Below are 13,250 nucleotides of genomic sequence, written 5' to 3' on the forward strand. Positions count from 1 at the left end.
AATCCATGGTTGTGTCCCAACTGCAATAGTCTTGGAGCGGAAACAGCATAGTCACACAAGAACATTACAAAAATAGGTGGGATCACAATTTTCAGTTGCATTTTGTCAAATCAGTTAATACTCAAAATTATAGCATATGTAACTTTCATAATGTGAATAATTGCCCTCAAAACCACAGTCTGAACTGTCTAGGAATGATAAGATCCAAATTCTAATATTGTGAAAAATAAGACTTGAATGCCATTATGGAGTTATCATGCCCCGAAAACACAAGCAGATGAATTAATTAAACATAGTGTTGTAGTGTGTATGCGTGTGTGTATGTATATGTATGTGTGTATGTATATGTGTGTGTGTGTGTGTGTGTGTGTATATATGTGTGTGTGTGTGTGTGTGTGTGTGTAGTAATAGCTTTGCCATTTACAGTCTGGTGCCCAAATTACTGTCACAACTCCCACCTGCCACTTCCTTCATTAGGCAGTGTGTAGCTCGTAGCCCGGGGATGGCCTAGTGGGTAGCACCACTGCCTTTCAGCACATACACACTAGTGTGTGTGTGTGTGTGTGGGATCAGATCCCAGTCCCAGAGCAACCTTGACACTGTGTGAGTGTCTCTCTGTAGACAGACATACAGACACTCACCTCTCCTGTTCTAGTTTCATCCTCAGTGTCTCTTCTTCTGAGGCCTGCAGCTCCTCCAGCCTCCCTTTACGCTCTAGTTTCTCTCCGTCCTTGCGGTGTTTTCCAAACCTGAAACATTGGGGAAGCAGACAAAGACAATTTTAACAAAATGGCTTTGATTTTGGTCAATTTAAGGGCCTCCTGAAAGGCACCCTAATCCCTAGTGCACCCCTTTTGACCAGAGCCCTATGCCATGGGACCTGGTTAAAAGCAGCATACTATATAGGGAAAAGGGTGCAATTTGACAGACCAAAACAATTCTTATAAATTACTAATGACGATCAACTCTGCCATTCTCTCCAACTCCCTTCTAACAAACATGCCATCAAATATTTCGCTTTTAAATTGTACTTGACTGAGTTTGCCCGTGAACAGGTCTGAAGTTGACAGGAGACAAGATCATATTACCATAGCCAATCAAAGTAATTATATTCATGGGAAGGGAAATAGTAGTAAACCAAATGGGAACTACTTGAAATTATATTTCAGCTTGATTGACTCCACATAAAAGGCACCCTGTTGATTAAATTACTTTGCAGCCCTTATTTATATGATGGACCTAGGCTTATTCAGAGGGAAATTGGCCTGCAGAGAGTTGAGTTTAATCAGCTGTAAAGAAAACCAAGAACTTCTCAGCACACACAGAGAGATTGAGAGATGTATAGAACAATCTAAAGGAGCAAGAGAGAGTGAGTGACCGAGAGAGATAACGAAAGGAGAACGAGTGAGAGACAGAGAGATAATGAAAGGAGAACGAGTGAGTGACCGAGAGAGATAACGAAAGGAGAACGAGTGAGAGACAGAGAGATAACGAAAGGAGAACGAGTGAGAGACAGAGAGAGATAACGAAAGGAGAACGAGTGAGAGACAGAGAGATAACGAAAGGAGAAAGAGTGAGACAGAGAGAGATAACGAAAGGAGAACGTGTGAGAGACAGAGAGATAACGAAAGGAGAACGAGTGAGAGACAGAGAGATAACGAAAGGAGAACGTGTGAGAGACAGAGAGAGATAACGAAAGGAGAAAGAGTGAGAGACAGAGAGATTACGAAAGGAGAAAGAGAGTGAGAGACAGAGAGAGATAACGAAAGGAGAAAGAGAGTGAGACAGAGAGAGATTACGAAAGGAGAAAGAGAGTGAGAGACAGAGAGATAACGAAAGGAGAAAGAGAATGAGAGACACAGAGATAACGAAAGGAGACAGAGAGAGAGAGAGAGAGAGAGAGAGGGGTGAGCGGGAAAGACCGAAGGGGGAGGTCCATTACCTGATAAATTGATCAACAAATGGACTCAAATGTAGCATAAAGCCGTTGAAAGTGTTAATATGAAGTGCAGCCCTATCTATCACAGAGACAGCGGGTGACAGTTTCTCTTTCCACTCCGGTGGCTTCCATTAAATCTCCTTAAAATCACCAGCCACGTCCCAAATGGCACCCTATTATATACAGTATATAGTGCACTACTTTGACCAGAGCCCCTATGGGCACTGGTCAAAAGTTGTAAACTATATAGGGAATAAGGAGCCATTTGAGATCCCCCCCCCCCCCCAGTCTCCTTCAGAAACACTGGCAGGAAGAACCAGTGAAACTTTCAGAGATTAGAACATTCATCATGACAGAAGGGCATTGAATATTCTGTGTACAGTTAAGCACACAACCCTCCTCTCCTCTTCCGACTTCTACACCACTTATAAGATAGGGATTTAACAAGAGGTTATTTTAGTTAAAGAAGCAAGCGACTGGGGAAACTTCAAGTTCAAGGGCTCTGTTGACAACGCAAAAAAGTCTTAGTGAAAGTGTCATAAGAGAAAGACAAATATTTGAGGTGTTTATTTCCGAATCTCTCAGAACGTCCATGAGAAGATTCCATGATGTTTTGATATCAAATGCTAGGGATATGAGATGCACAGGACCAATCATGTATTTCAAACTCATCTCAACAAGTATGTGTAACCTTTATTTAACTAGGCAAGTCAGTTAAGAACAAATTCTTATTTACAAAGATGGCCTACACCGGCCAAACCCGGACAACGCTGGGCCAATTGTGCGCCGCTCTATGGGACTCCCAATCACGGCCGGTTGTGATACAGCCTGGATTTGAACCAGGGTGTTTGTAGTGATGCCTCCAGTACTGAGATGCAGTGCCTTAGACCGCTGTGACACTCGGGAGCCCCAGGTAAAGTGATAAGGTCTGTCTTGACAGCGGCAGCACAGTCAAAATGTCATTACAAGTCTCACTGACTCTAGCATTCATTACCGATTAAGCCCAGCTTCTTGAAACCTTTCATAAGTTACAGTACTAAAGGGAAGGGAAAGGAGATACCTAGTCAGTTGAAAAACTGAATGCATTCAACTGAAATGTGTCTCCCGATTTTAACCCAACCCCTCTGAATCTGAGAGGTGCGGAGGGGCTGCCTTAATCGACATCAACGTCATTGGAGCCTGGGGAGCAGCTGTTGTGGGGGTAAAGGGCAGAATGGCAGATTCTTGCCGGATTGGGGATTCTTCACATTACCATACTGTAGCACTGAGAAAAAAAAAAACCATACTGATGCTGTCACGTGTCTGTTTCTGGGCAGCGGCCATCTTGAGGATGCTGCCAAGTGAGCAGATTGGGTGTTGCTTTGAGTCCAAGTGGTGATCAGAGTAGAGTAGGTGAGGGAAGCTGCTGTGGTCTAGATGGGGCTCTGATGGTAATGACGCTTTGATTGGGCTGCAGCGTGTGTGCGTGTGTGTGTGCGTGTGTGTGTGCGTGTGTGTGTGTGTGTGTACGCGTGCGAGCCCAGTGAGATGAGAGGGTCAGATCTAACTAGCGTCGCTGTCTAGCGTCTCGGTTTGAGAGCAGCGAAACACTCCAACCAGACCTGGGTTAAAATACTATTAAAAATCATTTCAAATGCTTTATCTGTGCTTGTTTGATCTTCCTAATATTGAGTTGCACCCTTTTTGCCCACCAAACAGACTCAATTCGTCGGGGCATGGACTCTACAAGGTGTCGAAAAAGAGTTCCGCAGGGAAGCTGGCCCATGTTGACTCCAATGCTTCCCACAGTTGTGTCAAGTTGGCTGGATGTCCTTTGGGTGGTGGACCATTCTTGATACACATGGGAAACTGTTGAGCGTGAAAAACCCAGCAGAGTTGCAGTCTGGCACCTACTACCATAACTCGTTGAAAGGTACTGAAATATCTTGCCCATTCACCCTCTGAATGGCACACATACACAATCCATGTCTCAATTGTCTCAAGGCTTAAAAATCAAAAGTCTCCTCCCCTTCACCTACACTGATTGAAGTTGATTTAACAGTTGAAATCAATGAAGGGATCATAGCTTTCACCTGTATTCACCTGGTCAGTCTATGTCATGAAAGAGCATGTTTTGTACACTCAGTGCACAATATGGACAGTAGGTGAATAGAAAATGTGTGTATACAGTAGTTATATAGGATGAGCCATGACTAGAATACAGTACACACATATAAAGTGGGTAAAACAGTATCTAAACACTATTAAAGTGACCAGTGTTTAATGACTATGTACAGGGCAGCAGTCTCTGAGGTGCAGGGTAGAGTACCGGGTGGTAGCCGGGTAGTAACAGTTCAGGGTAGAGTACCGGGTGGTAGCCGGGTAGTAACAGTTCAGGGTAGAGTACCGGGTGGTAGCTGGGTAGTAACAGTTCAGGGTAGAGTACCGGGTGGTAGTAACAGTTCAGGGTAGAGTACCGGGTGGTAGCTGGGTAGTAACAGTTCAGGGCAGAGTACCGGGTGGTAGCCGGGTAGTAACAGTTCAGGGTAGAGTACCGGGTGGTAGCCGGGTAGTAACAGTTCAGGGTAGAGTACCGGGTGGTAGCCGGGTAGTAACAGTTCAGGGTAGAGTACCGGGTGGTAGCTGGGTAGTAACAGTTCAGGGTAGAGTACCGGGTGGTAGCCGGGTAGTAACAGTTCAGGGCAGAGTACCGGGTGGTAGCTGGGTAGTAACAGTTCAGGGTAGAGTACCGGGTGGTAGCCGGGTAGTAAAAGTTCAGGGCAGGGTACTGGGCGGAGGTCGGCTAGTGGGGATTATTTAACAGTCTGATGGCCTGGAGATTGAAGCTGTTTTTCAGTCTCTCGATGCACCTGTACTGACTCCGCCTTCTAGAAGGTAGCAGGGTGAACAGGCCGTGGCTCTGGTGGTTGAGGTCCTTGGTGATTTTCTTGGCCTTCCTGTGACACTAGGTGCTGTAGATGTCCTGGAGGCCAGGCAGTGTGCCCCCGGTGATGCGTTGGGCTGACCCCGCGCCACCCTCTGGAGAGCCCTGCGGTTGCGGACGGTGCAGTTGCCATACCAGGCGGTTGATACAGCCCGACAGAATGCTCTCAATGGTGCATCTGTAAAAGTTAGTGAGGGTCTTAGGTGCCAAGCCAAATTTCCTCAGCCTCCTGAGGTTGAAAAGGCGCCGTTGTGCCACAGTCTGTGTGAACAGACCATTTCAGGTTGTCAGTGATGTGCACTCCGAGGAACTGGAAGGCAATATTGAGCAGCGGTTTCACAATGCTTTCAGTCACTGAAAGAAAATGTTTAAGTCATTATCGAATGAAACCAAAAAAGGCAAAGTCGTGGGCTCTGAAGTGCGTACTGTATGTGTGCGTTTGCATACAACCACTGAAAGTGCTCATGTCAATGGGAGGAGCACACCTCTGTAATGATTTGATCCTGCAGTTCCCTGGGACTATCGCAGCCAAACAATTCAAGCTTCCAGCAACCTTTAGGCCAAAGACACACACACACACCCACCCCTTTAGGTCAAACATCTGATCTGCCAGGAGATCCTACTCCTTCCCACTGGATCTCATTATTCTACACTGTTAGAAATCAGTCAGCATTCTCCTTGCCACAACCACCTTAGCGCACTATTCCTTATTTACTGCACTACCTTTACAAAAGCAGTGCACTACCTTTACAGAAGCAGTGCACTATACAGGGAATATGGTGCTATTTGAGACAGAGCCTGTGTCAGAACCATTTAAGTAAATATGACGTTTGAATGCATCATTGGCATCCCAGACAGCTCAGAGACCATCTCAGACGATCAGATGAAAGACATGACCCCAGGACCCACTGATAATGGTGGGTGAAACACTGGTAAAGGACACAGGGCCGTTTTTGTGTCTCCTACCTGAACATGTCTCCCAGTCCTTTCAGCATGCCTTTCTTAGCCTTGTTCTTGCTGTCCTTCTCTTTGTCCCGGTCTGGCTTCTTTTTGTCTTTCCCTCCCTTGTCCTTCTTCTTGTCTTCATTGGTGCGGTTGCCGTTGACCAGCGATCTCTCTGTGTTGGGCAGTGGGGTCAGATCTGCCACAGTGGACACAGAGTCGCGCCCGGACCGAGAGCTCTCCTCTGTGTCCTCCTCCACTAGAGAGATGGAGACATGGAAAGAGATTTATACATGGGATAATTATTAAGTCCTCAAATTCTGACCTGTATATGCAAGGCATAACTTGAAATGCTGGGTCAATTCTTCATGCAGCGATATCAACGGAAGATGTGCATTAACGTTTGGTTTATGGATCCGAAGTAGTTAGATCTGTCCAATAGAAGTCCTGCTTCATCTTACATGTCTCCATGCCCTCGTCGTCCTCCTCGGTGGCTGCTGGCCTGTCGTAAGACTTGTCAATAGCGGCCCGGAAGCTCTCGTTACAGCCACGCCCCCTGATTATGCGTGGGCGTGGCCTGTGGAAGGGCATGTCACCGTTGAGCGTCACCTCGGCAACGGCGGTCTGTAAACTCTCCAGAGAGCTGGACTTCTTGAGGCCTAGGGAGGGACCCACGTCCCTGGTGGAAGACCCTACAAAGAAGCAACAGTATCCAAAGTTAGTTGATTGATAACATAGCTTTGAGTGAACTAAAGGAACTTTTGTATTTGCAAATGCACTGTTTAACGAAAGCATTTTGTTATTGTACTTTACTGCCTGTGAGTTGAAATGAAAACTTGGGATAGAACTCATTTCTTACACTATGTGACACAACCAAAACAGGTTAAGTTGCATTTGGAAAAAGGGGATCAACTCAATTCTGATACTAGATAAGCCTAAATAAGTTTTGTTTTAGAGAGTAGGTGTACAGTACATCCTTTTTCCATCACTCACAGGTTGAAGGGGTATTGTAGAGAAGGTAGAGCTGTATGGAGGTGAAGAGAGAGGATGCATCTGAAGTGACCGGGGCCCATATAAAAGTAGTGCACGATATAGGGAATAGGGTGCCATTTGGGATGCAAGCAAAGAGGGATAGATTACCTCAGGGGAAAAGGCCAGCAGGCTCGCTCTAATCCCCAGGGTATACTGGAGCAGAGGTACCGGGTAAACAAGAGGCCCAGGGTACTTCTCAAATGGCACCATATTCCCTATTTAGTGCACTACTTTCGCCCTATATAGCATTTTTTGGGAAGCAGCTCACACTTTAATGTGGGTGGCCATGGATATGGTGGCTGCTTGCCTGGGAAGGAGTGGGAGTGAGGAGAAGTGGAGCGGAGCGGAAGAGGAGTGGAGCGGAGGAGGAGTGGAGCGGAGTGGAGCAGAGCAGAAGTGGAGCAGAGGAGAAGTGGAGAGGAGGAGGAGTGGAGCGGAGTAGGAGTGGAGCGGAGGAGGAGTTGAGAGGAGGAGTGGAGCAGAGGAGAAGTGGAGCGGAGGAGAAGTTGAGCGGAGGGGAGCGGAGTGGAGCAGAGCAGAGGAGAAGTGGAGCAGAGGAGAAGTGGAGCGGAGGAGAAGTGGAGTGGAGGAGAAGTTGAGCGGAGGAGGAGGAGTTGAGAGGAGGGGAGGAGTGGAGCGGAGCAGAGGAGAAGTGGAGCAGGGGAGAAGTGGAGCGGAGGAGGAGGAGTTGAGGAGTTGAGAGGAGGGGAGGAGTGGAGCGGAGTGTAGCAGAGGAGAAGTGGCACAGAGGAGAAGTGGAGCAGAGGAGAAGTGGAGCAGAGGAGGAGTGGAGCAGAGGAGGAGTGGAGCGGAGGAGGAGTGGAGCGGAGGAGGAGTTGAGAGGAGTGGAGCAGAGGAGGAGTGGAGCGGAGGAGGAGTGGAGCGGAGGAGGAGTTGAGAGGAGTGGAGCAGAGGAGGAGTGGAGCGGAGGAGGAGTTGAGAGGAGTGGAGCAGAGGAGGAGTGGAGCGGAAGAGGAGTTGAGAGGAGTGGAGCAGAGGAGGAGTGGAGCGGAGGAGGAGTGGAGCGGAGAAGGGTGAAACCTGAACAAGCAGGGCTGGTGACTATTCATGTTCATCAGTCTGTCCTCTTAACGTTTCACTGAAGCAGCAGCTGATAGGCTTTCATTCATCAAAACCCATTCATTTGGTTTTAGCGTTCAGCCAGAGGCCGCACCGCACGCTTTCCAGTCACACCTCAGCGGTAGTCTTAAAAATTACACTAACTCATACCTCTGACAGACGGCGGGAGTCAAGAACAGCAGGCAGTGGTTTGTTTGAGAAAGAGTTTTGGGCGTTTCAGAGTCAGACCTGGCAACCTCCAGCCTCCTACAGGTCTGCGCACTGGCATGTTTGTTTCAGATATTCCGCCCTGGCAACTGAGCCTTATGTAAATACATGGCTGTGGTTTCAGATAGCAACCTCCAGCTTCTCCGTTTCTGCACTAGGCATGTTTGTAGGTTTCAAATGGTCATACCTGGCATCCAAGCCTTCTACATATCTACTTGCTATATTGTATTTACTTCGCCACCATGGCCTTTTTTGCCTTTACCTCCCTTATCTCACCTCATTTGCTCACATTGTGTATAGACTTATTTTTCTACTGTATTATTGACTGTATGTATGTTTTACTCCATGTGTAACTCTGTGTTGTTGTATGTGTCGAACTGCTTTGCTTTATCTTGGCCAGGTCGCAATTGTAAATGAGAACTTGGTCTCAACTAGCCTACCTGGTTAAATAAAGGGGAAATAAATAAATAAAATAAATAAAATCTGCACTGGCATGTTTGTATGTTTTAGACAGTCAGACCTGGCAACTTAGCTCCTACATTTCTGTAGCTAACATGCTTGTACGCTTCAGATAGTCAGACATGGCAAACCAGCTCCAACATATCTGTACTATCGATGCATGCTTGTACAGACTGCCACCCTATTAAAACAGGAGAAAACCCGTGTCGTACAGAGATCTATGATGGTGCCTTAATATAACAAATACAGCTATCAATCACCCTGCAGTCGACTGGCAGGTCGAACAGGGAATACCCTGGAAGCGTCCTAAATAGCACCCTTTACCTTATATAGAGCTCATGGAGCTCTGGTCAAAAGTAGAGCACTATGTAGGGAATAGGGTGCCATTTGGGACGCAGCCCATTTGTGGCTATAGGACCAACTAAAGCTGCACATATCGAGTGCCTTCAGAAAGCATTCATACGCCTTGACTTACTTCACATTTTGTTGTGTTACAGTCTGAATTCAAAATGGATTAAATTGATTTTTTTTCTTCACCATCTACACAAAATACCCCATAATGACAAAGTGAAAACATGTTTTAGAAATGTTTGCAAATTTATTGAAAATGAAATACAAAAACATCAAAATGTACATAAGTATTCACACCCCTGAGTCAATACATGTTAGAATCACCTTCAGCAGTGATGAGTCTTTCTGGGTAAGTTTCTAAGAGCTTTCCACACCTGGATTGTGCAACATTTGCCAATTATTCTTTGAATACATTTTTCAAGCTCTGTCAAATGGTCTGGCCATATATGTTCAAGTAGATTTAAGTCAAAAATGTAACTCAAACACTTAGGAACATTCACTGTCTTATTGGTAAGTAACTCCAGTGTAGATTTCACATTGTGTTTTAGGTTATTGTCCTGCTGAAAGGTGAATTAATCTGTCAAGTGTCTGGTGGAAAACAAACAGCCAGGTTTTCCTCTAGGATTTTGCCTGTGGTCAGTTCCATTCCACTTCTTTCTTTATCCTGAAAAACACCTCAGTCCTTAACGATTACAAGCATACACATAACATGACACAGCCACCACTATGCTTGAAAATATGGAGAGTGGTACTCAGTAATGTATTGGATTTGCCCCAAATATAACACTTTGTATTCATGACAAAATGTTAATTGCTATGCCATTTCATTTTTCATTATTACTTTAGTGCCTTGTTGCAAACAGGATGCATGTTTTGAAATATTTGTATTCTGTTTCCTTCTTTTCGCTCTGTCATTTAGGTTAGTATTGTGGAGTAACTACAATGTTGTTAATCCATCATCAGTTTTCTATCACAGCCATTAAACTCTAACAGTTTTAAAGTCACAATTGGCCTCATGGTGAAATCCCTGAGCGGTTTCCTTCCTCTCCAGCAACTGAGTAAGGAAGGATGCCTGTATCCTTGTAGTGACTGGGTGGTTTGATACACCATCCAAAGTGAAATCATTAATAACTTCACCATGCTGAAATGGTTATTCAATGTCAGCTTTTTTTTTACCCATCTACCAATAGGTGCCCTTCCTTGCGAGGCTTTTTGGGGCTCCCGAGTGACTCAGCGGTCTAAGGCACTGCATCTCAGTGCTAAAGGCGTCACTACAGACCCTGGTTCGATTCCAGGCTGAATCACAACCGACCGTGATTGGGAGTCCCATAGGGCGGCCCAGCGTCGTCCGGGTTAGGGTTTGGCCGGTGTAGGCCGTCATTGTAAATAAGAATTTGTTCTTAACTGACTTGCCTAGTTAAATAAAGGTTATATAAATAAAAATGTATTAATTAATTGGAAACCTGTGTTTGAAATTCGACAGATAATTGTATGTGTGGTGTAGAGATGAGGTAAGTCATAAAAAAATCATGTTAAACACTATTATTGCACACAGAGTCAATCCAACTTATTATGTGACTTGTTAAGCACATTTACTCCTGAACTTATTTAGGCTTCCCATAACAAAGGGGTTGAATACTTATTGACTCAAGACACTTGATTTATAAAAATGTAAAAAACATTATTCCACTTTGACATTATGGGGTATTGTGTGTAGGCCAGTGACCCCAAAACAGCTACATTTAATAAAACATTTATTCAGACTGTAACACAACAAAATATGGAAAAAGTGGAAGAGTGAATACTTTCTGAAGGCTCTGCAGGCACATAACAGACTGGAAACTACTGAAGGAACTTACGTTGCTATTTGCCATTAGGGAGCCCTATATGCATTGCCCTCTCCTAACCTAGTGAAGTCCTTGACAAACATGTGGCTACAGTCTGTGTCAACAAGGTCCTATAGCCAATCAGTGCAGAAGAAGGCCCACTGGGCCAGGCTATCTAAGCTATTGTGTCCCATCACTCCCCACTCCCAGGCTGTCACTGTCTCAGTCCCAAACGGCACCCTATTCCTTATATAGTGCACTGCTTTTGACCAGAACTCTTATGTTCCCAGGTCAAAAGTAGTGCACTAAATACTTGGGACGTTACTCCCTCTCCACGGCTGTAACTGTCATCAGTTTCCCCAGGATTGGGGATTTGTTTTGGGCCTGCTAAATGGCCCATGTCCCATTTAGGGAGTGGATGTATATATTAGAGAGGGAGAGTGTAGCACAGGGGGAGAGAAAATAAACCCTGAAACACTAAAGATAATAGCCTGAAATCTATTAGCCTAGCTACAACAACAGAGTTATTAGGGCAAAATTAAAAGGGAGGTTTTTTTACCCAAAGCTGGGAAAACCTAAAACATCAATTAAATTGTAGGTGGGTGGTGATCATGTATTTTTCATTTGAACATAAATCTAGTTGAGATATTTTGTGGATGTCATTTTACACAGGCAAATAAAGTACATATGTGGCCTCTTCTTTGCCAAGTCTTGAATTGGAGGTTAGAAGCAACAGGTGCGAGTCCCAATTGGCACCCTATCCCCTATATAAAGCACTACTTTTGACCATGGCCACCCTATGAGCCCTGGTCAAAATGAGTGCACTAAGGGAATAGGGTGCCATTAGGGACACCGCCTCGGTATCTCGTTAGTGACTGCTCAGACACCGTTTGGAGCCTACAACAATGTCCTAACAAGGGACATTAATGACATATTTAGTCTCATTTATGCACAGTAGTCTGACTACGATACTACCTCCATTTTCTGTTGTTTCCCTTTCTTTCTCCTGCTTTCATTGTGCCTTTCGGCTAAATCCCATCCTTCAAAGGATCTGCTATTCAGAGGTGGCTGTGAAAACACACACGGCTGACAATGATGGATGACTTGCTGTCAGTTTGCAGCCCCAGCCAAGGACAGAGCGATTTCGCTTTCTCTCCATCTCTCCCGCCCTCTCTCCTCCCATTCCCTTCCACAGAACAATTAGCAGTGCTGCTGCGTCTTAAGAAGAATCACTGCCTAGTCCATATTCACCAGCCCACAATTCCACTGCAATGACCTCAAACTGTCTTAATGTTCTATGTATTCTCATTGTGATTGGTGGATTCTACATTCTAAAGCAGGTCTGGAATCTCACAATGAAATGGTGGGAGGGACTGTGGGATGGATGAGGTGTCCGTTCTCCCTCAGTGACATGTCACTCCTTACCTGGTGTGTTCTCTTTGCGAGGGGTGAGGTTAATCTCGTCGGCTACTGTTAAAGGGGGGGGGCAATAAACATTTAGGATCGGTTAGTGAGTACATTCCACATGCAAACATTCCAGCAACGTTATTGTACAGTAAGTACATCATCACATTTTTAGGCAATTTCAAGGGCAATCAGGAAACATGCGAGACAAACAGACGGACAGGGAAGTGAAGAGATTTAGGATAGCAATCAGGGCTATTGTGATATAAACACGTGCAGGACTACAGTAATTCAGTAGGGATAAGAAGCAGATTAGATATCGTCGGCTCAGTCCCAAATGGCACCCTATTCCCTTTATGGTGTACTATTTTGACCAGGACCCTATGGGGAGCCCCATTTGGGATGCAACCATAGTGTGGGTGAGAGGGAAGATTACTGTCAGCCAAAGCAATCAGAATGGTTTCATTGCCACCTCAAGTGAGCTGAAACGTGGTTCTGAGGTGTGACGGGAGACACAGTCAGTACTTAAACCTGTTTGATGTCACACAAAAGACAGCGAATTGCATCACATTTCAATGACAGACAGTAGAAGCCACAAATATTAGGCTGTGCAACGCAAGTCTTATAGATGCAATTTACAAGGAGGGGGGTATGTATGTGCCTAATGTGGGGATTCCTAACAACTCACAGGGCCGGTATCACAGACACAGAGGGCTAGGCTTAATCTGTGTCTGGTAAACCAGCCAATAACGTCTTGCCACCGGGCAGGCATGACCTAAAGGGAGTCAATGAGAGGGAGGAAAGGAACCAGATGGTTTCCTTCAGTACCTAGATCCATGCTCTTGGACTTGCGTGTCTTGATGATCTCCAGCTGACTGGCATCTCCAAACTGCTTTGTCCGTTTCTCTGACATGCTCTGTCTGCCGAAGCCCTCCCTCTGAAAGGCTCCGTCTGGGTCGGTGTCATCAGGGCTCAGGGTGCTACAGGAGAGGGAGTGATGGAGATGGAGAGACACGCAAAGACAGAAAAAGAGTGAGGGAGAGCGAGAAAAATGGTGAGGGAGAGAGAAAGAGAGTGGGTGAGAGAG

At 45.6% G+C, this 13,250-nt stretch overlaps 1 protein-coding gene across 5 annotated transcripts in view; it reads right to left on the reverse strand.

The window, feature by feature from the left end:
- Positions 1-13,250, reverse strand: part of LOC106568841 (partitioning defective 3 homolog) — a 242,394-nt gene that overhangs the window by 70,830 nt on the left and 158,314 nt on the right. For 3 of the 5 annotated variants that reach the window (XM_014139557.3, XM_014139555.3, XM_014139553.3), the window contains 5 exons: positions 12,992-13,143; positions 12,185-12,229; positions 6,266-6,496; positions 5,829-6,063; positions 642-749 (listed from right to left, as the gene is read on the reverse strand). In XM_014139557.3, coding sequence (XP_013995032.3) covers positions 642-749; positions 5,829-6,063; positions 6,266-6,496; positions 12,185-12,229; positions 12,992-13,143 — 771 coding nt within the window. The remainder of the gene's footprint in view (positions 1-641; positions 750-5,828; positions 6,064-6,265; positions 6,497-12,184; positions 12,230-12,991; positions 13,144-13,250) is intronic. The other 2 variants (XM_014139559.3, XM_014139554.3) reach the window with 1 other exon arrangement.

The sequence above is a fragment of the Salmo salar genome, chromosome 14, assembly GCF_965601325.2.
Source record: "Salmo salar chromosome 14, fSalSal1, whole genome shotgun sequence".
NCBI lineage: Eukaryota > Metazoa > Chordata > Actinopteri > Salmoniformes > Salmonidae > Salmo > Salmo salar.